The sequence below is a fragment of the Chiloscyllium plagiosum genome, unplaced genomic scaffold, assembly GCF_037043375.1.
Source record: "Chiloscyllium plagiosum isolate Xiang-an unplaced genomic scaffold, Cpla_swu_hap1 HiC_scaffold_6, whole genome shotgun sequence".
Lineage (NCBI taxonomy): Eukaryota > Metazoa > Chordata > Chondrichthyes > Orectolobiformes > Hemiscylliidae > Chiloscyllium > Chiloscyllium plagiosum.
Window position 1 is genome coordinate 84,615,719 of NW_028270144.1, and position 26,573 is coordinate 84,642,291.

At 39.9% G+C, this 26,573-nt stretch overlaps 1 protein-coding gene across 2 annotated transcripts in view; it reads right to left on the reverse strand.

The window, feature by feature from the left end:
* Window positions 1-485: 485 nt before the first annotated feature.
* cryl1 (crystallin, lambda 1) overlaps window positions 486-26,573 on the reverse strand; it is a 97,060-nt gene continuing 70,972 nt past the window's right edge. For both annotated transcript variants that reach the window (XM_043691913.2, XM_043691909.2), the window contains 3 exons: window positions 12,081-12,186; window positions 9,192-9,298; window positions 486-1,363 (listed from right to left, as the gene is read on the reverse strand). In XM_043691913.2, coding sequence (XP_043547848.1) covers window positions 1,244-1,363; window positions 9,192-9,298; window positions 12,081-12,186 — 333 coding nt within the window. In that variant the 3' untranslated portion in view covers window positions 486-1,243. The remainder of the gene's footprint in view (window positions 1,364-9,191; window positions 9,299-12,080; window positions 12,187-26,573) is intronic.

Consider the following 26,573-nt stretch of genomic DNA (forward strand, 5'->3'; position numbering starts at 1 on the left):
TTAATACTTCTGATGCAACACATGGCTGAGAATGTGGCTGCAAATGCATGCAGAGTTTAATACTGCCTCCTGTGGCACAATAAAAGAGGGATAATTTACTGTTACAGTAAATTCATTTCAAATTGAACTCAGCTACAGGGGTATTTGCATATAACTGCTTAATGAGAACCTTCAGGCTACTGATTTCCTGCAATAACCCAGCATTTAGTAAACCTTGGGAGACTAAGTGAAGAGGCCAATGATTATTATGTTCATATTTCTGTAAGCAACGTCATGACTGACCTCAGGATATCAAGAGTACTCTTTCCTCACTGATATATGGATACTGTTGATTTCATTAAATCTGTTCAGCCAGTCATGTATTTTGATGCTACTTTCAGTGGGTTAACTACAACACTAACATCTAACCCAGCAAGGAGGAAAACTGCCCTAATCCTGCCTATGTTCACCCCAGCAGTGTATACACACTCATCAGCAATGTGATAGAAGGTGTTATACTGTCAACAGCATTTATTCAAAAATACTCTGCTCACTGCTGCTCAGTTTAGGTTCCACGAGGATCACATATCAACTTTGGACCAAAGATGGATCCTCTTACCATTGGTTAATAAGACCATGACAAAATGAAATCTTTCAGCCACAAGGAGCATCTTTTTAACATGATAAAGTGATAAACATAATTTAACGTATTTTCTGCAGCATGCTAATTTTAGAAAAATAGTAAGTGAGTAAAATACAGAGTTCTCAAAATTACAGTCTCCATTTTGTTCAGCAATTTTAGTAAAAAACGCTGATGGCATTCTGATAGAAAGAGAACAATTTATACTTTGTGTTAGTGCATATTTTTATTTTGTATATGGTAGATAATGCCAGTTTCATTTTGTAAAAGCAATTCATGTATTTAGCAAAACAATTAATGGATTTTGTCTTAGTAGTGTGCAAGGCATGCAGTTTTTAGTGATTAATAAATCCAATTCTAAAAGGTTAAAACTAGTTTTAATCTAAACACAGACAAATGTATATTGTGATATATAGCTCTTAAAGCGAAGATTTTTTTTAAAGGTAAGGCTAAACCGTATTCCAGAGACTTTTCACAAACAATGCAATTCATGATAATACTAAACGATGACACAAGTCAAAATTAACAACATTTTAAAATTAATACAACTGCACATTTTATGTTGCAATATATATTAAGAGGTCTTATATGAGATGAATGTTGATACAATCTCAGCTACTTGTTTTACTTGCAATCTGACTTCATGTTCTTATTCAACTGTGCCAGTGCAGCTAAACGTGAGTCTCTCCATTGTCTTCGTGCACTGAGGTTTTCTGGATCAGGTGGAATTTTCTGAGACACTACCTAGATTATTGAAAGTTATTCAATATGTCATTACATTCCATGTTGAACATAAAATAAGTAGCATAAAAGGTGCAGCTTTACACAGTGCTTAATTTTCGGAATTTGTTAAGCAAGGGAATTTTGTTTTCATTTAAAAGGAATGGTCAAAAGCATGAGCCAGATCTGGGAGCAGAAGCCCCGAGGCATTAATTAGGTGAGCAGGTAGTTTGATTAGTTGGTGTGCTTTTATGATTATTTTTCTTCTCTAACCTGGAGCAGTCGTTGAGACTGGTACAGTGGAGATGCAAATACTGGATTAAATTTATAGTGCAATCACATAAACACCATAATCTAACTACAGATAGTTGTTGAGTGATATTTCTAAACTTGAAACAAAATTAGTTAAATAAATACAATAAAGGTGATAGGGCAGCTGATATGTTGCAGCTATAGAAGGTGGGAGCCAGTGGATACCAATGTCATCCAGGATAAGTACATCTGCAGTGAGTGTTCACTGTTCTAGTACAGAGTTGATAAGCTTGGTTGTCAGACGCTGCAATGCATCAAGGAGGGTGAAGTTGCCCAAGAATTATTTACACACCTTAGTCTAGGTCCATGGTTAGGGACAGGAGTGGGTGATTGCTTCATGATCCCAGCAATACCGCCAGACCAGTTACATCTCAGAGGGAAACCTCACTTAATAGCCTTTAAGTTTTATTTTTCCAATTTGATTACCATGGTGGTCAGTCACTGAACATACTCAAAGAGGCTGCCAAAGAACTTCTAACAAAAGAACTTCAATGTTTATTACGTAGAAAAGGTAAAACAAAACACACAAGCTATTTGACACTATGTGAGAATTATTTGAAACAGTCTTACTACAAATATCAGCAATAAAGATTCAACCCTCTTTCCTTCACAACATCCATATAAATACTCAAAGCTCAGAAAAGGTCACCCTTTAATCATTTTAAAGTTCCTTGTCCAGTTGGCAGTACTTGGTTTCTTTCGGCAAACCTTTGTATTCACTTGATTTGCACTTTTAGTTATTGCCTCTTCATGAGATGCTTAAATAAACTGTGAACAAAACTTACTTATTTCTTACCAACAGTTTCTTAAACTCTTCTTCCACAGCCTTCTATATCTGAAGCTTCTCAGGATCTCTTTCGCCCGTTTGCCCTGACTGTTCTGGAGACTGCTAACCTGCACTGCAGCTGCTACAGGCACTGCACTGCACAGGCCTTTTCTCTCTGAAAGAAACCTATACTCAATAAGTGTCTGGATGGTCCTCTCTAAAGGCAAACTGTTTCTGTATCAAAGGAAATCTTGTTGTTAGGGAACAGGACACTTTTTTTCTGTCTATTCTACTCTTGTTTTCATAAGCACTTAAACCACTCACCTAAACAGTTTCTTAAAAGCCTCATTTAAACACATGCAAACAAATCTTTAGACACCCAGTACCACGTGCACAACCCAAAAAAGAAAATTAGGTTCTTTCCTTCTGAACCTTACAGTATGAATTTACAAATCACACTTAAAGCTTAAGATGGTGCTGTCCTCTTTAAAGCTCAAGTTTCTGAATAAAATATCATGAATTTGCATAACAACTGTAGGAGAGGTGGGTATGGGGAACCAGTAGGTGGCAATGGCAGAGCCTGGGGCTTTGCAATTGTCCAAAAGATTTGGTGTTTTGCTACCTTTATCAAAAAGAAAATAGAGTGCAGGGTGCAAGAATGCACTTATTACAGTATTATAGTGCAGGGGAACATTCAAGTGGGCGAGGGAATTAAAAGACATGTACTTGTAGGGATTAGTATAGTTAGGAGGATAGATCCTGTTCTTTGCAGCCAAGAATATGAGTACCATGAGTATGAGTATGTGGTGACTGCCTGGTTTGGGTCGAAGGATATTTCCGAGTGGAGAGGAACTTGGAATGAAAGGGGAAATATACAGTTGTTGTGCTCCATCTGCATATTGTGACAATGCTGCTCCTTCAAGGTTGTGTTGTCCTTGGTTTTTTTCAAGTGTTGTACGAGGCAGAGTTGCCTAAATGTCTAGGTTAATCTACTTAAAGAAGCTTTTAAGTTAAAAAAAACACTTGTATAATGAAAGGGAAGCAGCCAGTTCGCCCAGCTCAGCTTTATCTTACTTGGTTTGGTTTGGTTTGGTTTCAGCAAGCAGTCAGTTTTTTTGAGACTACTGGTCAGGTGTTAGCTGAGAATCCAAAAGAAGCATTTACCTGGAAGAAGGTGTCCCATGCTGAATCTCTCTGCTATCTCTCTCTCTTGTAAAACTGTGTTTGATTTTTAACTTTTTTTCCAAAAGGTATTTATGGGGATTGTTGCAGGAATTTGGAATAGCATCATTAAGTTGGGATAGTATGTAGGGCTTTTGGATAAGTTAAGTTATTCTATATTCTGTTCTCTTTTGTTGATATTTCATTTGGTAATCTTACAAATAAGTTCTATTTTGTTTAAAACTAAGTAGTTAGGCCAGCTACATCACTCCTGGAATATCCATTTTAAACCTGCTTAAAGCAACTAGCAACATCAGGGTCCGAGATACTTTCTTGAAATGTTTTGAGGGGGCTGGCCTGGTCCAACAATATGAACAACAGAGGCAGGACTAATAAAGAGGTTTTGCTGAGGAAGTATGAACAGCTAGGGTCTAAATAAAGAAGCAGAAGCACAAAGGTAATAATCTCCGGGCTACCACCTTAGCCCAAACAAATTAACAGAGGGTAAATAAGATCAGAGAGTTCAGGATCGGCCCAGAGATTGATGTGGGGAAAATGGATTTTGATTCATGATGCACTTATACAGGAACTGCAGAAAAAAGCAGAAAATTTGCGGAAATGGCCTTCACCTGAATTGACATAAAACCAATCTCCTGATGTATTGTATAACTTGCACTGTAGACAAGATTCTTATTTAAATAATTGGGCAGTTAGTAAATATGAAAGGAGATTGGAAAGTTCAAGGCAAAGCACAAGGCAGTAGTGTAGAGTAGAAAGATGGGTAATGGGTACTACAGCATTTGTATCAAAATTGATAAATTGACGGCATACATTGAAACAAATGAGTATAATATGGTAGCCACGGTTGTAAAGTGATCACAATTAGGACTTGAATATTGATATTTTGGGAGTGATAGGAAGAAAGGAAAAAATGCAATTCCCCTCCTAATAAAGGATGAAGTCAGAACAATTACAAATTCTTTCTTGGTTCATACAATCAAGACATAGGATAGAATCTGGTAGGGTCTTAAGATGACATTTGGTGCAAAATCAGCTGAGAAGTCTAGAGACCCAGATCTGTGTCTTTTATACATTTGTCAAGCAGTGAGGTGAGTGCCATTTAAGAGGGATTACAGCTTGTTAAATGTCTTATTAATGCTGCAACTAGCCTAATTAATATTCAACTTTCTACTTTATCAAATTTGTCAAACAAGCTGGGTGTCCAGATTTCTTGACATGGAACTCAGAAGCTGGGACCTGGCAAGTTCACTTCAGCATTGGCTGTGACCAGCCTCCATGTTATTCAGCACCAAAGAGCAACTCAGGGCATGATTCACAAGCACTAGTCAGATTCACTCTTTATCCATAGAGTTTGGCATGTGATATTTGCCAATATCTCATGATCATCATGGCACCTCATTGATTGCAGGCCGCTTAAGGAACGCAGACTTGTATTGCACAGCACACACCAGTAACATACATTAAAGGCTGCTGCAAGAACACTTAGTGTGCAGCGACAGACATCTAGCCCACGGATTGGATCAGGCTGCATGTCATTGCTGCTTATGGGCTCTTAGCACTCGGTCACCTAGAGCCCACAGAATGCATACCTTGCCTCACACATCAGCAGAGTCACACAACCAGGCAGCTTGTCTTGGTGGTGAGAAGTTCCCCATCAATAGGGCAGACATCTTATTGTACAATTGTGTGCTACGTCAATCTCTTTTGAGGAAGAGAATTTGAAAGACTCACAACCTTCTGTGAGAAACTATTTCTCCTCATCCCTATTAAATAGATAACCTCTTATTTGTGACAGTGACCTCTAGTTAGATCCACTGAGAAGTTACAACACAGAAAAAGGCCATTCATTTCATGGTGTCTGTGCTGGCTGAATAAACTAGCAACCCGTTCTAAGGTGACTTATCAATTCCTGGTCTATGGTCATCTAGGTTCTAGCCCTTTAAATGCAGATTGCAGATTTATTTTACATTAGTTGAATATTTCCTCTTCAATCACCAAACTGTGCAGTGAATTCCATTAACTACTACATTCTGGGTGAAAACGATTTACTCTAATTCTTCCATCAATGACTTCAAATTTGTGGTAACTGACTTGTCTGCTTCTCTTACCTCTCCCTTCTAAACAAGCCCATTATTATTTTGATGCCCTCAGCTTCCAGGAGAATAACCCTAGCCTATCCAAGTCTCTATCTAGCTCTTCCTAGTTCAGATTCTCCCACAAATACAACTTCCTTTCTATGTTCACCCTATCAAAACCCCTCAAGATATTACATGTTTCAATCAAGTTGTGTCTTATTCTTCTAAACTCCAGGAGTTACAAAACCGTCCAACCTTTCCTCATAAGGCAACCCATCCATTCCAGATATTGATACATAGACCAAATCAGAAATTGCTGGAAAAATTCAAGAGGTCTGGCAGCATTGGTATAGAGAAAGCAGAGTTAATGTTTTGGGTCCAGTGACCCTTCAGAATAGCTTGAACACAAATCAGTTAGTTCTGAAGAAGGGTCACTGGACCTGAAACATTAACTCTACTTTCTCTCCACAAATGCTGCTATACTTGCAGAGTTTTTCCAGCAATTTCTAATTTTATTTCAATTTCCAGCATCTGCAGTTCTTTAGTTTTTTTATTAGTATAGTAAACCTTCTCTGAACTGCTTCCAACACATTTACATTCATCCTTAAATAAGGAGATGAAAGGTATTAGGTAAAAGTATTAGGCAGATGTTGGAGATTAGAGTTGAGAGTGTGGAGCTGGAAAAGCACAGCACGTCAGGCAGCTTCTGAGGAGCAGGAAATCAACGTTTCAGGCAAAAGCCTTCATCAGAAAGGTATTGCCAATGCCCTGGATAGCAGAAGCATAACCTGCCTAATTTTGTATTCAATTCCTATCACAATGAATGATAACATTCTATTAATTTCCTAATTACCTGCTGTAATTGCATACTAACTGCTTGTGTTTCGTGCACTCAGACAACTTAATTTCACTGTTTCTTGGAGCCATGCAATCTTAATTAGTCATTGGTTTGAATAGTTTCTAGACCCCTTATTGGAAGATATATTGTAATACAGAGTATAAATCAAAGCATATTGGGGACTTATAAGAAAGGTACTACAATAATTGTGAATGATGTGAATCTCCAGATAGATTAAACAAAGCAAATTGGAAAATGTAACCTGGATGATGCATTTAGAGCGTATTCAGGACAGTTTTTTGGAGCATTTTGAGCAAGCAATTTTGGAGTTGGTAATGTGTAATGAGACAGGATTAATTTATTTACTTTGCCATAAGGGATCCCCAAGGTATGAGTGGTCTTAATGTAGTAGAATTACATATTTAGTTTGAGAATCAGAATTGTGAGTTTGAAAATAGAATCTTAAATCTGGCTAACTAAGGAGGAGAAGGAATAGTATCAAATTAAAATAAGGACAATGCTGTGAAGATTAATTGTAGGCCAGAAAATTGAGACAAGTTTATAAACCAGCAAAAAAACTGATGTAACAAAAGAAATTAGTATGAGGAAAAAACTAGCAAGAAATATAAAAACAGCCAAAAAACACTTTTTACAATTATATGAAAAGGAAAAGGAAAGCTATCATGAGCATTGGTGTCTTGATTGATGAGACTAGCAATTAATAATAGCAAACATGAAAACGGGATAGTTTTTGAACATGTATTTTGTATGCCTTCGCAGTAGAAAGCTAAACAAAAAACCCCAATAGCTGAAAATCAAGTGACAAAAAAAGCGAGGAGCTTTCAGCAATCATAGTTCCTAGAAAGAAAGTACCGTTAAAATCTAATGGATCAAAAAACTGACAAGTCCCCAGGACTTGATGGCCTGCATCCTAGGATGCTAAAGAAAGTATTTGCATTTGAGATAGCGAATGTTTTGGTCCTAATTTGACAAAATTCCTTATATTCTGAAAAACATTGAAAAGCTCCATTGTTCAAAAAAGGCAGACAGAAAGCAAGTAATTACATCTGAAAATGCTAGAGTCTATTATTAAGGAGGTAGAGCTGGAAATTTAGAATAACGTAATAGAATCAGGTCGGGAAATTGTCAAAGGGAAATTATATTTGACAAATTTATTTGAGTTGAGGATGTAACAATCATTAAAAAACATTAAAAGGGAACCTGCAGATATAGTGTATCTGGATTTCCAGAAAGGTTTTTAACAAAGTGCCACATAAATAGTTACTGCACAGAATAAAAGTCACGATGTTGAGGGATTTTATTAGTATGAACAGATGAATGAGAAATACAGATATGATATAAATGAATAATTTTCAGGTTCATAAACCATAAAATTGTATCTGTGCTGTGGCCCTAAAGAAGCAGAATATTATTTAAATGGAGACAAACTGCATATGTACATAAATCACAAACAGTCAGCGTACAGGTATAGCAAGTAATTAGGAAGGCAAATGGAACAACTACCTTTATTGCAAGGGAGATTAAATATAAAAGCAGGTAATTCTTGTTACAGGTATATAAGGAATTGATGAGATCATACCTAGTATATTGTATAGTTTTGGTCTTCTTCCTGGAAAAGGGTATACTTACATTGGAAGCAGTTCAAAGAAGATTCATCAGGCTAATTTCCTGGCATGAAGGGGTTGTCTTATGAGGAAATGTTGAGCAGGTTGGGCCACTGCTCATTGGAGTTCGGAAGTATGGCAGGTGATCTTAGATTCTGAGAGGGCTTGACAGGATAGTTGCTGAGAGGATATTTCCCCTGTGGTGAATCCGGTTTAGAGAGAGAATTTCAAAATAATGGGTCTCCCTTTAAGACAAATATGAGGAGGAATTTCTTCTCTCAGATGCTCATATGTCTTTGGAATTGTCTTTGACTGAAAACAACAGAGGCTTAAGTAATTGAATATATTATTAGATTAGATTCCCTAGAGTGTGGAAACAGGCACTCCAGCCCAACAAGTCCACACCGACCCTCCAAACAGTAGCCCACCCAGACCCATTTCCCTCTGACTAATGCACCTAACACTATGGGAATTTAGCACGGCCAATTCACCTGACCTGCATTTCTTTGGACTGTGGGAGGAAACCCACGCAGACACAGGGAGTATGAACAAACTCCACACAGACAGTTGCCGGAGGCTGGAATTGAACCTAGGATCCTGGTGCTGTGAGACAGCAGTGTTAACCACTGAGCCACCATACATGGCACTCAGTTAGGATGGAGTGTTAATCTGAGCTCTGAGAGATAAAGCAGTTTCTGTCAAACATCTGAAAGTGCTGTGGAAATTGTAAATATTTATTGAAAATGTACCTTCTCCTTTTCAGATCACAACTGTAAAAGCCCAATACACTCCAGATTCATGAGCAGAACTTTTGCTGTAAGTTGAGCCGAAATGAAGTCACAAAATCAAAACAAATTACACAGAATGAAAAATAAATATGATTTTCAGGCCTGCACAGGCTGGCATTCAGCCCTCAAAAAGCTCTCAAATGTGCTGTCCCAAATGTAGCACATCCAACCCACAAGGTCCCAATTCTAATTTTCTCGTACTATAGCTGCTGGAAAAGCTTCTCACTCTCTAATCACCAGGTCTAAAAAATGGTATTCTTACTTACCTGGTTAATTTTTTCCATGGCTTCACCAGAAAATTCGGGAACAGGTCCAAAAGATGATAAAACTCTTTTCATACCCGCAGCATAACGTTCACAATAATTCTTGAGACCTATCAAATTAACAGATAAATTGAGTTTGCAATATAGACAATTTTATGTCTGATTCCAACAGAAAGAATAGGAACAGCAGTTAAATATTCAGCTCCTCAAGCTTCAATCAGACCATCTTAAACAGCTTCTTAAAGATCTTAAACATCTTTACTGTAACTAGAACTGTCTGCCTATGATTCAGATAATTTGATCCCCTGACCAATGTTGACCTAAGCCTTGAAAATTCCAATACTGTACTACAGCCTTTGGGGAACAGAACTCTACACACTTCCACAATCCTTCTGTGCAGCTTTACTTTACTTCTAGATGACTTAACACTTAAGATGGATTCCCTTTGTTCTGGACTCCAAGAGGAAACAGCTTCTCTGAATCTATTCTATAAAAATTTTTATCCTTTTAAACACTTCAATGGATTACACTTAACATAAGTACATAACATAAGAACAGAAAAAATAGGAGCAGGAGTAGGCCATCTGGACCTTCGAGCAGCTCTGTTGTTCAATAGATCATGGCTGATCTTTTTGTGGCCTCAGCTCCATTTATCTGCCCTCTCATCATGACCCTTAATTCGTTTATTTTCAAAAATATTATCTATCTTAGCTTTAAAAATATTCTATGAAGAAGTCTCAATTACTTCATTGGGCATGGAATTCCACAGATTTCCAACGCTCTGAGTGAAAAAGTTCCTTTTCAATTCAGACCTAACCATCAAATCTAAAGAAAATATATCACTTGGTCTCACTGCAGAAAACTTTAAGCTTCAGCATAATCCTGGTGAGTCTGTACTATACTTCCTTCAAGGCAGATTTAGGAGAGGGGTAGCATTTAATGAGAATTTTTACCATAATAATCAATATGGATATGGAGCTATTTGAATTCTGGAGACAACAGCTCAGCCGATACCCTGACAAAGTAGTATTGTACTTTGGAGATCTCTAAGTCATCTTATTTAGAGATGAATAAGTATACGAGCTGCACATTTTTCTATAAAGAGAACAAAGGATATACAATGAGGTAAGCATAATTTTAAAAACAACAATTGGCAATTTCAACTGAACAGTCAACTAGAGGAGATGCTGGCGTAGTGGTAACGTCACTGGACAAGCCAACATGGGCAGCACAGTGGATCAGTGGTTAGCACTGCTGCCTCACAGCACCAGGGTCCCAGGTTCGATTCTTGCCTTGGGCGACTATCTGTGTGGAGTTCGCACATTCTCCCCGTGTCTGTGTGGGTTTCCTCCAACAGTCCAAAGATGTGCAGGTCAGGTGAATTGGCCATGCTAAATTGCCCGTAGTACTAGGTGCAGAGAGAATTGGGTCTGGGGGTGTTACTCTTTGGAGGGTTGGTGTGGAATGGTTGGGCCGAAGGGCCTGTTTCCACACTGTTGGGAATCTAATCTAAGTAAATCTGAGGCCCAAGTTAATGCTTTGGAGACATGAGTACACATATTGACGTGGCAGATAGTAAATTTAAATTCAATTATTTAAATCCAGACTTGAAAGCTGGGTTAGGATTTGGTCGTTAGGTAGTTATTAATTGAGGATTAAGTGCCTCAACTGGCATCAGGGTAGGAACTTAAGGTTTGGGATATCCCATCCATAACTAAATTTCTTTGATGACAGGAACTAAGCCAATATTTCACCAATGTGAACTTGCCTGATTATCTTCCCCTCACATTCCCACTGCTTTTCGGAAAGGGAGAATTCTAAACCTCGTCTCAGTAATGCTGACCATTAAACTATCAGGATTGTCATAAAAGCACACTGATTTCCTAATTTCCTTCATGGAAAGAAATCTACCATCCTTACCTAAATTGGCCAACATGTGTGTTCAAACCAACAGCAATGTGGTTAACACTTAAATACAGTCTGCAATGGAATAGCAAATTACTTAGTCCAAGGACAATGAGGGCAAGTTCAGCACCAAATGCTGGCTTTATCAGTAATGCTACATCCCATGACAGAGTAAAGAATTTAATAACCAAAATCTTAAATTTGGGTTTTCTATGAAAATGTTAATAAATTGGCTCATTTCAATATCACTGGTGATAAGTGAAAGAGTGCTGTTTAAGATTATCAAACTCCTGTGGGATAGTCCAAGGGTATTCCAGAATGGAAACTGAATCTCCTGGAATGTTTAGTGTAAATCAGCTACTGGCATGAAGTCAAAAAGAAAGGAATTCAACTGCTGGGGACCCAATTGTTTATAAGATAAATTCAGTAACATTAAAATTTGTTTGTCCTTCCATAAAATAAACATTTTTATTTTCAAAGTTTAAATTAGGAGTGTTACTGTTCTTTTGGAGATGGCATGGTTAGGGAAGGAGGTAGAAGACATCTGTGCAGTTGCAGCTTAATACAGTATTTTGCTGTTTCTTCGACAAGTTTTTAATTCAGCAACTTTACCTATCTGTCCTTTCTTTCTTCCTTTCTATGTGCTCATGGGCTAAATTTGAACAAATATAATCTTGAGACATTCTTCCCATGTTAATTCGTGTTTTCTGATGATATTATTCCTGCAATTCTTTGTTTCCGTCGTCATTGAATGTGGATTTCAGTTTCTGGCTAAGTTTCAGCCCACTCTTTCAGTCAGTCAGGTTTTGTACACGACACAATCACTGCTCTGATTCAAGGAATGCAAAGAGGCAAAAGTTATAACTAGACCCATGTTCTTCTTGATCTTAACCTTTTCTCCAGCCAATAAGAATTATTTTAATACAATAGTACTTTGGTGATGTGATATCGTTTTGATACGATAAACTAGAGGATACCAGCACTCACCTTCTGCATTGAGGTGAATAGTTTCAAAAGGACCCATGAAAGCATAACGCATTCCCAAACCTGCTGACATTACAAGGTCCACGTCCTCAGGTGACAGTACACCATCCTGATGAAAAGCAAACAGTAGTTTCTGAGATTGAGGATATAAGTGGTATCTTTCCAGCTGAACAGATAGCTTGCTATTAGTGTCCACCAAAAAATTTGGTCACATGATATTTGAGCCTGTATAGTTAGCACAGTATTTGCCTGAACTTCCAAGATAAAGACTGAATTACTCAGCAGATCTGGCAGCACCTATGAAGCAAGAACAGAATTGATATTTCAGTCAATGACCCTCATTATTGTGTGCTTCTGATTAGCGAGGCTCCTTGTTAACATATGAAGTTAGAAAATTATCTATAAAGCCAACTTCATCCTAATTCCAGACATGCATAAATCAAAACACATTTATACTGTAGGAATTCTGCTGTGTCTGCCAACAAAACTGCTGGTGAAACACTATGGGCAGAATCTTATTGGAGTCTGACAACATGGGCTACAGTGAGTTATATGGCTGAATCAAATTGGAAGTCCAGCAAAGCCTACCTTAATGTTGGAAGCATTTTGTTGTGTCCTCTGTGCTTTTAATGGGTGTCATGGCAAGTTTCTCGCTATGCAATGGTGAGTTGCCAACTAAGGATGATTACAACTTGTTAAAGCCACAACTTGCCTCTTTAATATTCAGCTTCCTATCTTATCCAATGGGCTGAACACGCCAAAGTCGAGAATTCTTGTGTAGGAAGTCAGCATGGGTACCTGGTGACTTCAACTAACTGCTGGCTGTTACCAGCCTCAATATTGCTCAGCATCAAACAGCATCTTGTGGCATAGTCCATGGGCAGACGCCATAAGGACCCCTCATCCATGGTATTTGACTCTCAACATCTGCCAACACATGACATCTCTCAGTTGCATTGCACAGCGCATTGGCAAATGGCATTAAAAGACCACAGCAAAGACACTTTGCATACATGCCCATGGATTAGACGAGGCTGCATCTCAGGGTTGCTCATTGCTCTCTTAGCACTCACCTATTGAGTGTTTAGCTGCATGATCGCACCTTCCATGCTTTGTCATGACCACCAGCTCAGGGAGAGGTTGCAGCTACAGGGTGCCTCAGGATGTGTGGGGCCCAAAGCAGGGCCAGCATTTTTCAGACCAAGCTTCATTTCCTGGGCATATGTAGATTCTGAATGCCAGATGGAGTTATGCCAGATGCTGGAATGATACCTGAAGGAGTCAACTGTGAAGGTGACAGCCACTTTGAACTTCTATGTGACTGGCACCTTCTCGGGAATGATGGTTGACCTGTGTGGAATCTTTCAGTCATGGAAACACAAATACATCAGGACAGTGACTGATGCCAGCTGTGCAAGACTACAGCAGTTGCTGGTGACGAGGTCAGTGCTGCAGTCACATTCATATACATAGCTGGCATCCCGATGTGCAAGGTGCCATTGATTATAAACATATGATACTGAAGGTGCCATATTTCAATGTGGTGGAATTCATCAGTATGAAGGGGTACCATTCCATTCCATTCATGTTCTGGTGATCTGTGTTACCACACCCTGGAGGTATGTGTCCACTGCCCTGGCAGCCACCCTGCCTCCTGGAGCAGTTTTGTGTATCTGGTGTGTTTAAGGGTCCAGGTGCCTTAGAAGGCTATTTACGAGGGACAAGCATCATTCCCTGTGACCATGGCCCATGACACCATTCTGTGAGCATCTAACTGATGGAGTAGAAACGATGCTGCAACTAGAGGCAAGGTTGAGCAGACGATACAGCTGCTGAAGATACAGTTCCAGTGCTTGAACCAGTCTGGTGGGTCCCCCCAGTGCAGGCCAGACAGGTGTGTTGTGTCATCCTGGTGTGCTGTGCTCTGCGCAATTGGAGCATGCAAACAAGGTGATGAGCAGGGAGAGCGTGCACAGTTATTTGAGAAGGAAGATGAGGACATTGGGGAGTAGGAAGCTCTTTTTATCCATGACAGAGCTCAGCCGCATTGGGTGATATAGCCAGATGGGATGTCACTGACACTTGGGTTCATTAGATGAAAGCTAGCTGCAGCAGACCATATTAGATTGTAGCCTGGTCATTGGTCACAATGGTCATTTGGTCTGTAATGTCAGGTCGACCTGCAGTCTCTATTTTGGTTTTACTTTTGTTGTCTGCAAATAAAAGATTATGTTTGAAATTGTTCAATAGTTTGCCTGTATGTAATATTCCCTACTGGACAATGAGAAGTTGTGGGTGTCCAGTTGGTATTGGGGATACAGTAGTGGTGACAGAGAGAGAGTGATTATACAGGATGTAGCTAAGGATAGGTAAACTGTGTGGCCCTGGTGGTTAAACAGTGACTGGGGTGTGCGAATAGTGTTGTATGTGCAAGAAAGTATCAGCCATGCCAGCTAAATACTGTGAGCAGCCTGAATTTGAGGCTGCTGTGCCATTACATTAGAAATCTGGTGTTGCCCCTCATCGACAATATTCATCTAGGTACATAGCAGCCTTTGAAAGATGGTGCACACACAAAGAATGCTGGACTTTCAGCGGATACCTGTTGAGTGGCGGGTTGTTCTTGGAATAGCATGCAGTAAGATGGAGATAGAATCAGACGTGAGGAGTACCGGGGGTGGGGAAGCCAGTTAATGAGGCAGGTTTGGTAGGATATGGTGGGAAATTTTATGAGAATCCCTTCAAAAAAATATAATGCAACTCGCACTTAGGCAGGATCAAAATCATAATATTCACCAGAAATAGGTGCCATTTTCGGCTGGTTTTATGAAGGGCTTCTCTCCATGAGTCCTAAGATTTTTCTCCTGTTATTTGCGCAAATTTGCCTCATCTCCTACACCATGCCCCTATGATACCCTACTTGTTTTATGCTCTCACTCACCACAGATAAAATACTGGTCACTGCCTGGACCTCCTAGGATTCCTGGCACCAGTGCCATCATTAAAGCCCAGCCAAGTACCCAGTCAAGCTTTGGCAGTCTGCAGCTGCCCTGCACAGACCTTGTCAATTGTTGCAGACATGTTAAACAGAGAGATACTAGCATTCTGCTTTGCAGACTGGGACCTAGAGGTCCTGGTACATGGGGATTACATTCATGGTCCTTGTATCAACCCTAAATCTTTCAAGGCATGGATTCACAAGAGCTAGGAGTAACTGTGCAGTTGGAGTGTAAATAACTAGAAACTTAACCCAATGTCAACAGACTAGTAATCCACAAATTCAGGCAAATGAACTGGGACACAGGTTCAAATCCTCTCTTGGATTAAACTAAATTTATTAGTTTAATTCATATATCCAGAATATAAAGAGTTGACTCTTAGTAATGCAAAGGCAATTATCATTGACTGTTTAAAAGATCTGTCTGGTTCACCAGTGTCCTTTAGTGAAGTAAATATGCCATTCTTACCTAGTCTGGCTCACATGCAACTCCAGACCAGAGCTGTATAATTCTTCATTATTGTTTGAAATGGCTTAGGAAGTCACCAAATTCAAGGGCAGTCAGGGATGGGCAACAAATGCTGGCCTTACCACTGACCCCCACAGCCCGTGAAAGAATTAAGAAAAAAAATACCTTGTATTATTTTATCCCTAAATTTTGGCTTTCAAGTAGAGCACCTGTTTCCCAACTTTCCAAAAGGTTTTAAGTAACTTGCCAATTCCCAGGTGGGAATGCTTGTTCAGTGAAACTGACAGCTTCAATGCCTTTAATCAGTGAAACTGAAGAGTTCAGCTATGGCAGGCGAGTGGCTGCTGCTCAAAAAGCACTAGCATTTCATGCCAGGTATTGCCAAGGCACTTCATCTAACAATTCACTCATCTTCAACCAACCTTCCCTGCTGCCAGCCTTCACCATCCAAGGAGTGACAACTACTAGTAATGTTCTTATGTCCATTGCTACTGGATCCCAGAACACAGCTGAGTGGAGAGGAATGGAGATGATGGGGAAGGATTTGTTTGGGGGTGGGTGCAGTGGGAACTAGGGAGTAGATTTCAGTCTTTCTCCCCTTCTCAAAAGAAATTTCTTTGATCGAACATTGAACAGCTGTGAAAATGCCACAGAGAAACTGAGTGGGCTCTGACAGGCACAGAAAAGCTGACCAAGCTCCATTCATTTTGAGCTGACAGTGAATTCTGAAAGTTTATAAATTTTGTAATGTACCTCATTAAGAGCCTAATTGATATCCTACAGACAACAGATGAGTTCCAGTGCTAGGCCCTTTCCACCCCCAACATAATGGGGATAATTTTTTCCAACCTCGGAATTGTATTTTTTGATGGAAGTACTCCCGTCTGAGTCTTGCAGCCCTCCTGCCATTACGCTACTCTGACAGGGTCAATTAAGTTCCATCCAATGTGTCAATACCTTCTGGTATGAACTGAATTCTTGCTAAAAAGCTAATGAATACAAAAGAGAGAAATGTTTAATTGCATTTCTGCCAACACTTTATCATTCACTGTCTAATTTTGGTACTTCTTGCCTCCCTGTATCATTTCATTCATCTGCAACAAATAACATTCCACTGCTGCCAGTCAGTAACAGCAGGTTTTGGTCAAATTTCACACATTCTTAACTTGTATTTTAGAAAAAGAACTTGAGAGGGGCATCAGGTGACAGAAGGACTTACTAATACAGCCTGCAAATCATAAACCAACAATAAAATATATTGTCTTATGCATTCAGGAACTCTTCATAGAAGTTATAATGAAATCTTCAGTTGAAGTTTTGCATTATATATGTATATATTTCTGTAAAAAATACCTAAAAAAATCCAGTTACTAAATTGATCACAAAATGTTACTGGATTAATTTACTACATATGAGATTATGATCATGAAGTAATAATTAACCCGTTTCATTTTGAAAAGTCAGATCGTCATGCCTCTGTGATCCCTGTCATACAGCTTAAGTTGGCAAAACAGATTTAAAGCAGCAATTCCCACAACAATTATAATGAAATTCCGGTAAAGTCTTTCAGTTTATGCCATTTAGAAAATAAAGAATACACCTCTGGGAGTTTATTGGACTTCACCACATTTACATATTTTTTGAAAGGGTGCAGTTTTGAGATATTGTAATTTTAAATATTGAGTGATGTAACATTTTCAAAATACCTGTTTTTAAAAGATGTCAAGAATGAATAATTTTGTCCTCATGATAATTTACATGCTTCTGTGCTATGATTAAACATATTAAACACTGACATGACCAAAAATATATCACTCTGAAAAAAAGTGTTTTTATTCAGTTGATGCTTGAGGGCTTTCTTCTTTCTTTTAACCATTGAGTTTGCACTAATTGCTCCGGAAGTTTCAATTTCCAATGGGCAATTTACCATGTGCCTGGAATCTTCCATCAAGATGCCCAACTCTGAGTTAGAATCAGAGACTCAGAGGTTCTGACTCACTTCAGTAATTGTTGAAGGTAAGTTAGATGATTAAAACATGTACCAACTCTGGCTAACTATGCTACTAACACCTAACCCATTTACTTAATACACTTATGCTCACTCCCTAGTTTATTAAAATACCTATGAGACCTATAAACTACAGAATATAGCAGTCACTAGCGTAAAAGTGGGACATGGTTTGTCCTCCAACACATTCAAAAGGCAAAACTATTCATACTTAATTATGTAAATAAGGAATTACTGACCTCGAACAATCAATTATATTTTCAAAAGATTTTTGAATTTAGTGTTGTCCCAAGCTTCCACTTATTTCTTCACCTATCTGTATATTCTCCAATGTGCTGCAAGAAGCATCCTTCCAGACATACAGTTCACAAAAACCACCATTTTGATTATTTTTTGTGCTCTTTGAGGGGTGATAGTTTTGGAAAATTGGATACTTTTCCATTTCAGGTAATGAGTGTTTGGATAAACCACTCCTAATTAAGGTATTTTTAGTCATTCTTTAATATGGTTTTTGGAGGCCAATTAATTCACCCTGATGATATCTCTACAGGAGTTCCTCAGGTTTGTATCCTCAGGTCCTACCTTCTTCAGTTGTTTCCTCAATGTTCGCTCCTCCAGCATAAGGTCAAAGGGGAGAATGTTCATTGATGACTGAATGGTGCTCGATATCATCTGCAACTGATATGGAGACTGAAACAGTTCATACCAACATGCAGGAAAATCTGGACAATATGTAGACTTGGTCCAAGAAGTGACAAGTAACATTCATACCAGATAGATGTTGGGCAATGACCTTTTCCAACATGATGAGGAAAGATAGCATAGAAGTGGAGTTCATAGGAAGTCTTTGGAATTTCTTATATCAGCACATTCTGGAGTTAACAAGATTACAGACTATACTAAACCTGGTACTGTGCAATGAAATAAGATTAATTAGTGATCTCATAATGAAGGACTCCAAGATAGTTGTGATCATAATATCACTGAATTTTACACTCAGTTAAATGATTAAGTCCAAGATTATATTTCAAACTTAAATAAGGCCAATTAAAAGGGCATGAAGTCAGAGCTAGCTAAAATGAACTGGCAAATGAGCTTAAAAGGATAGGTCATAGGGATGCATACATTTAAGAGGATATTGCAGATTACACCATAGAATAGATATATTCAAACAAGAGAAATTCTAAAGAGAAGACCCATCATTCATGATCAATCAAAAAAATTAAAGATATTAAAAAAAACTAAAGCAAAAGCATATAGTTGCACAGAAATGAGTGGCAGGTCAGAAAAGTGGCAGAATGTAAAAGAGAGCTAAGAATGACTTAAAATAATGAGTAAGAAGAAGTGAACAAGAGAAAGCTAGTTAGAAATATAAAAACAGAAAGTAAGAAAGTCTCGAGATATTTTGAAAAGATCTAACAAAGATTTCTATAATCTGAATCTGCGGATTAACAAGATCATAGCTGAATTGAACAGGCATTTTGCAATGGTCTTCACTATGCAGGATACAATGTAAGATTCCAAAAATGGCTGTAAATCAGAAACTGGAAGGGTAATAGGAACTCAAGAAAATTCCAATTTCTATAGAAATGCTATAGAGTAAATTGTTAAAGTGTGGGTTGGCTGACGTTATCCTAAGGTCATGTGTTGGTTTGAATTTTTCAAAATTTTCTTGTTTTAGGGAAACTTCTAATAGATTGAAAAAACAGAAAATGTATTCGCTTTGTTCAGAAAGGAAGGGAGACAAAATACAGGAAGCTACAGGTTAACTAGCATGAGACCTGTCAGAGAAAATGTTGATGTGATTATAAAAGTTATTAAAGCAAGGCTCCAACCATTTAGGGGGCAGCACAGTGACTAGCACAGCTGCCTCACAGCACCAGAGACTTTGATTTAATTCCACCCTTGGATGACTGTCTGCTTAGGTTTCCTCTGGATGCTCCAGTTTCTTCCCACAATCCAAACTTGTGCAAGTTAGGTGGACTGGCCATGCTAAAGTGCCCATTGTATCCAGAGATGTGTAGGCTAGGTGGATTAGCCATGGGAAATGCAGGGTTACAGGGTAGGGGATGGGTCTGGATGGGATACTGTTTGGAGGGCTGGTGTAGGCTCGATGGGCTGAGTGGCCTGCTTCCACACTGAAGGGATTCTATGATTTGCTGGGTGAAAAAAAGTTGTTTTCTCATCTTTCATTTGCTTCTTTTGCACAACACTTTAAATCTGTGACCTCTTATTCTTGATCTTCTTATGGGTAGGAAAAGTTTCTCCCTATCTACTCTGTCCATATCCCTCATAATTTTGAAAACATTTCCACTTAGCCTTGTTCTCTTCAAGAAAATAAACAGTTTCACCTCCTCCAATCTATCCTCATATTTGGAGTTTCTTATTCCTGGAACCAATATGTTCACATCCTTGCTAAAGTGTGGTGCCCTGAACACAACATAATCTGGTTGCTGAATTTAGAAAAAATAAGTTGTGAAAAGGACTTAGGAAAGTCACAAAGGAACACAGAAAGACCAAGTAAGTAGACAAAGATCTAGCAAATAGAACATAATGTGTGAAATTATCTACTTTGGCAGAAATAATTTTTAAAAATCATGTAAATAGTAAGAAATTGCAGAACTCCGGGATGCAGAGGGATAAGGGTGTCCTTGTGAATGAATTGCAAATGTTAGTATGCAGTCACAGCAAGTAATTAGGAAAGCTAATAAAATTCTACTGTTTATTGCAAAGGACATGGAACACAAAGGTAGGGAAGTTATGTTTTGGTTACACAGGACACTGGCGAGACCCCACTTTGCTATTGTGTATAGTCTTGGTCTCCTTATTTAAAGAAGTATGTAAATGCATTGGAAGAAGTTCCATTTATATTTGTTGAACTACTCGGCTACAGCAGTTCAAGAAGGAAGTTCACAACCAACTTCTCAAGGGCAGTGAGGGATGACCCAACATTTCCCACATCCAATGAATGAATAATAATAATAAAATTATATAGTATAGTATACATAAACTAAGTCAGGTTCTTATCCAGTTACCCTCTATTACTCATCACCTGTTCCCCAGGTCAATTTGGTCTCAGGCATCCTTGCCAGACTCCACTAGATAATTGCTGAAAATGTGTTGCTGGAACAGCGTAGCAGGTCAGGCAGCATCCTGTTCCCTGGATGCTGCCTGACCTGCTGTGCTGTTCCAGCAACACATTTTCAGCTCTGATCTCCAGCATCTGCAGACCTCACTTTCTCCACTAGATAATTACATTACTCTTTTTTCTTTATAAAATAATGTATATACAATAATAATGAAAAACAAACAATATTAAAAACACAAATCATGACATAATGTGCAAAATGACAGTAGATTAATGTATAAAAAAAAGGGAATATAATGTTCAAAATGCCATTTTCCAATATTTCTAATAGTTTCTTAGGGGTTGCCCTTTACTTGCTAAAGCAATCAGTTAAGTGACTGCTGCTGTGCACCCACTTCAAATTAGAGATTTCTCCATTTTCCTGCATCAATTTTAAAACTGCAGTATCCTTCAAGCTTTTTTCATTGATGCATTTTGTAAAAGATACATTATGCTGTAATGATATATTATCAATGTAGCATTTAATGGTATTGCTGCTAAATCCCTTTTTGAATTTTTTCCCAATATTTTCCTAAGAAAAATGCCACATTAAGCACCTAAACAAGAGGAAGAGTTTCTAATGCTGCTGTATTTACAATGAATGTTTTGATCTTTTTAACTTCCCAAGCAACATTTACCATCCTCCCATAAAGGGAAATTATAAATCCTCCTGCACTTGAACAAATGAAATAGGAGCAGAAGCAGGCCATTCAGCTCCTTGAGCCTGCCATTCAATAAAATCATAATTGATCTGTTCATGTTTTGAATTATACAATCCCATGATTGTGTAATCACTTTGATTCCCTCGCCTAACATTAGTCCATCCACCTCTGTTTTCTAAAATTATTTAATTACCTCATCTACAGCTTCTGAGAGTAGCAAAGTTGCACAATAGACCAATATTAAAAAAGGTTCCCTCATCTCTGTCATAAAATGGCAACATACTGTCAGAACTTTCTGGGATTCATGCCACCAATGTCACATTTAAGTCAGATCAAACAATGCCATCCGTGAACAGCCTTTTACAGAACACATTGTAGAAGGGAAACAAGAAAAACTTCTCAGGGCACGTATGAGGCACGGGTGACAATTTATTGCAAGCAGCTTCACATTCCTGACTGTATTGCTATTTTACATCAGTACATGTCTGATTGACTGTCACTGTAACTGCAGATACAAGAATGAAGCTAATCATTCTTAGCACCATACCATGTTAGAATGGCTAGTGTAGCATAAAATCTTCTCGTTGTTCGATGTGGGAGTATCACATTATTAAAAGCTTCAAACAGTTGGAACCATTAACATTGGTACCCTGACAGCTATTGGGACAATGTCATCACCTACACATAGAAGTTGCACTCCAGCAGAAGGCATAATTCTGTGACAACCTCAATCGGCCCGGCCAAAGTGTCTTGCTCATCTGGAGCAAATGACATCGAGGACAATAGACTCTGAGCCCCTTGTACTTCCTGCACATCCTGAGGGGACCTTCAACTGTGACTTTTCATATGGAGGCAGTTTGGCAGCTGCTGGAAGTTGCTGCTGGTCCTGGATTTGCTGGTGCATTTGTTTCTTCTCAATTTCTCTGCACTTTCATTGCATTGCATCCTCAGGGATGATAACCCCTGCTGTGGCTGGATCCGTTAGTCACATTTTCAATGGAGCTGTTTAGGAAATATCAGAAACAGAATAGGCTCTCCATTATGTAATCAATCAGCATTCATATCACAAATTATAGTTTACTATAGTCCATAGGCTGGGAGAAGGAGGACTCCACCAAGGAGGGTCATGGGATGCCTCTACTTGAAACTTTGACATAATGGACCTATATATGTAAAACAAGCCACACCATGCAAATACAGCAGGCGATTGTAACCCAGCCAAGAAATTCAGTACAGCTTATTGCATTTTGGCAAGTATTTACAATTCGAGGTGTGAGGAAAGAAGCTCTGTGCATGTGTACAGCTTTAGAGATCTTAGGATTGTCTTTGTAAACTGTGGCCCATAGGTGGCACTTGCCAGGTCACCTGTGACTAGATCTGCCTCATAAAGAAGGCTACAATAAATTTGTAATGACTAATGACATGGTCCAGATTACCTGTGGCCTCAGGATCTGTAACCCACATATTTGGTCACTGCTACCTCCACATTTCATAATGTATAGTATTATGTTACAAATGTCTTTAACCTGTCCTGTGCAAATGCCTGATTAATTCAATTGCCCCTCAAACGGCATCACTTATAAGTAGACCCCGCATGCTCAGACAGAAAACTCCCACTTACTCTGCTCTGTATTGGTAGCCATTTTTATTTCTTGTGAGTATTTACAACCCAGATGAGGAATGAAGGCAACTCAAGTTGTACTTCACAGAGCGGGTCACAATCTCAGCCTTGTAATCTAGGAATTCCCTCCTCAAATATTGTTACTTCCTTGCACTCCATGTTAATCTCTTCAGTTCTGAGCTTCCATACATTCTCAACCAGCTCTTTTATTATTATCTTTATCTCCCAACATTACATCCTAAATCCTGGCCTTACATCTTAGCCATGCCAACTATCATGATGCACTGTTCTGCATCCCAAGCCCCATTGCCAGCGTAGTGGCGACCATTGATGATACTCCTTCCTGCAGTAACCCATGTCCTCCAATGCGGAATTGTCTCCCACCTTTATATTTTGAAGTGCTCCCTTTCACAAAAGCTGTTCCTTCTATATCCCCGCATGCTGCTTAGGAGATCAGATCTTCCTAGAGGGTGAGGTGCAGCTGGTGCCATTCAGTAATTTGGATCCTCCTGGAGGTGGTGCAGCTGCTGCCAGTTGATCTTGAAGGAGTCTTAGGTCCTGGTGGCCACAGCTGCATGAGGGTCAACACCAGGCTTCTCTCTGCCTGATTCACCCTGAATTGATCTGCACCACATTACTGCTGGTGGCCAACAGGACTTCCTTGATTCCGGTCAGCAACAGGACATGGCGATTCCAGGATGTACTCATCCACACTGAGCTCTCCCCATGCAGCCATCACAAACTGTTGCATCTTGGGTGACCTCCTGTAAATTCTGAGTGAGGTAACCAGAAGACCTTGGAGCAGAATTAGGCTTTTCAGCCCATCGAGTCTTTTCCACCATTCGATTGTGACTGGTATAGTCCTCAAACCCATTTTCCTGCCCTCTCCCTGTAACCCCCTTACCAATCAAGAACCTCTTTCTTAAATACACTCAATGACTTACCTCTACAGCCCTCTGCAAAAACAAGCTCCACAGATTAACTGCCAGCAGGCTGAAGAAATTCCTCCTCATGTGAGTTCTAACTGGTTGTCCCTTCACTCTGGGCTGTGTCCTCAGATCCTAGTCTCTCCTAGCATCTCCATATCCACTCTATTCCACACCTCTCAGTATTCTATAAATTTCAATCAGATACCCCCTCATTCTTCTAAACTCCATTGAGTACAGGCACAGAGTCCTGAAATTCTCCTTATATGCTAAGCCCTTCATCCCCAGATAGAAGGAAGGGGACTTTTTCAGGTTGGCAGCCAGTGACTAGAAGAGTTCCACAGGCGTCTGTGTTGGGACTACAACTATTCATGGATTGTTTTCAGCATTGTTTTCGCTGGTGTTCAGGCGAGTGAAGGGAATCTCATGGAGACTTATAAAATTCTAACAGGACAAGACAAGGTAGATGTAAAGAGGATGTTGCTGCTGGTGGGTGTGTCCAGAACCAGGAGTCACAGTCTCAAGATTCAGGGTAGACCATTTAGGACAAAAATGAGGAGATATTTCTTCACCCAAAGAGTGGTGAGCCTGTGGAATTCATTACCACAGAATTGGCAGCTAGATATAGCACTTAGGGCAAAAGGTTATGGGGAGAAAGCAGGATTAGGCTATTGAGTTGAAAGATCAGCCATGATTGTGATGAATGGTGGAACAGGGTCGGGGGGGGGGCGAATGGCCTCCTCCTGCTCCTATCTTTAATTTTTCTATACATTAATTATCTAGATGAAGGAACTGAGGGCATTGCTCATAAACCTCTCTGGACCCCTTTCAATGCCAGCACATCCTTCCTTGGAGGAGAAAGTGAGGACTGCAGATGCTGGAAATCAGAGCTGAAAATGTGTTGCTGGAAAAGCGCAGCAGGTCAGGCAGCATCCAAGGAGCAGGAGAATCGACGTTTCGGGCATGAGCCTTTCTTCAGGAATGAGGAAAATGTGTCCAGCAGGCTAAGATAAAAGGTAGGGAGGAGGGACTTTGGGGAGGGGCGTTGGAAATGCGATAGGTGGAAGGAGGTCAAGGTGAGGGTGATAGGCCGAAGTGGGGGTGGGGGCGGAGAGGTCAGGAAGAAGATTGCAGGTTAGGAAGGCAGTGCTGAGTTCGAGGGATTTGACTGAGACAAGGTGGGGGGAGGGGAAATGAGGAAACTGGAGAAATCGGAGTTCATCCGTTGTGGTTGGAGGGTTCCTAGGCGGAAGATGAGGTGCTCTTCCTCCAACCATCGTGTTGCTATGGTCTGGAGATGGAGGAGTCCAAGGACCTGCATGTCTTTGGTGGAGTGGGAGGGGGAGTTGAAGTGTTGAGCCACAGGGTGGTTGGGTTGGTCAACACTTTCAACTCCCCCTCCCACTCCACCAAGGACATGCAGGTCCTTGGACTACTCCATCGCCAGACCATAGCAACACGACGGTTGGAGGAAGAGCGCCTCATCTTCTGCCTAGGAACCCTCCAACCACAAGGGATGAACTCCGATTTCTCCAGTTTCCTCATTTCCCCTCCCCCCACCTTGTCTCAGTCAAATCCCTCGAACTCAGCACCGCCTTCCTAACCTGCAATCTTCTTCCTGACCTCTCCGCCCCCACTCCGGCCTATCACCCTCACCTTGACCTCCTTCCACCTATCGCATTTCCAACGCCCCTCCCCCAAGTCCCTCCTCTCTACCTTTTTTTTTAGCCTGCTGGACACACTTTCCTCATTCCTGAAGAAGGGCTCATGCCCGAAACGTCGATTCTCCTGCTCCTTGGATGCTGCCTGACCTGCTGCGCTTTTCCAGCAACACATTTTCAGCTCATCCTTCCTTAGATACAGGGCCCAAAATTACTCTCAATATTCCAAATGCGGTCTGACCAGAGTGTTATACAGCCTCAGCAGTACATTTCTGCTCTTGTATTCTAGACCTCTTGAAATTAGTGTTTACTTGCCTTCCTAACTGCCAAGTGAACCTGTATGTTAACCTTAAGAGAATCAACTCACAAGTCCCTTTGTGCTTCAGATTTCTGAACCATTTCCCATTTAGGAAATAGTATTTGCATCAATTCTTCCAACCAAAGAGTGAAAAACTTCACATTTTCCCACAGGGTATTCTACTTCTTTATCCACTCTTCCAACCTATCCAAGTCTTTCTGTAATCTCCTTGCTTCCTCAACACTATCTGTCCATCCTCCTACTTTTGCGTCATCTGCAAACTTAGCAACAATGTCGTCAGTTCCTTCATCTAGATCATTAATGTATAGAAACATAGCAGATAGGAGCAGGAGGCGGTCATTCAGCTCTTCAACTCTGCTCTGCCATTCATTGCAATCATGGCTGATCATCCAACTCAATAGCCTAATCCTGCTTTCTCCCCATAACCTTTTGCCCTAAATACTATATCTAGCTGCCTCTTGAATACGTTCAATGTTTTGGCATCAACTACTTCCTATGGTAATGAATTCCACAGGCTCGCGACTTTTTGGGTGAGGAAATATCTCCTCATTTTCGTTTTAGATGGTCTACCCCTAATCCTCAGACTATGACTCCTGGTTCTGGACACACCCAACATCAGGAACATGCAATTTACATCTACCCTGTCTTGTCCTATTAGAATTCTATGAGATCCCCCTCATTCACCTGGACTCCAGCAAAAACAAT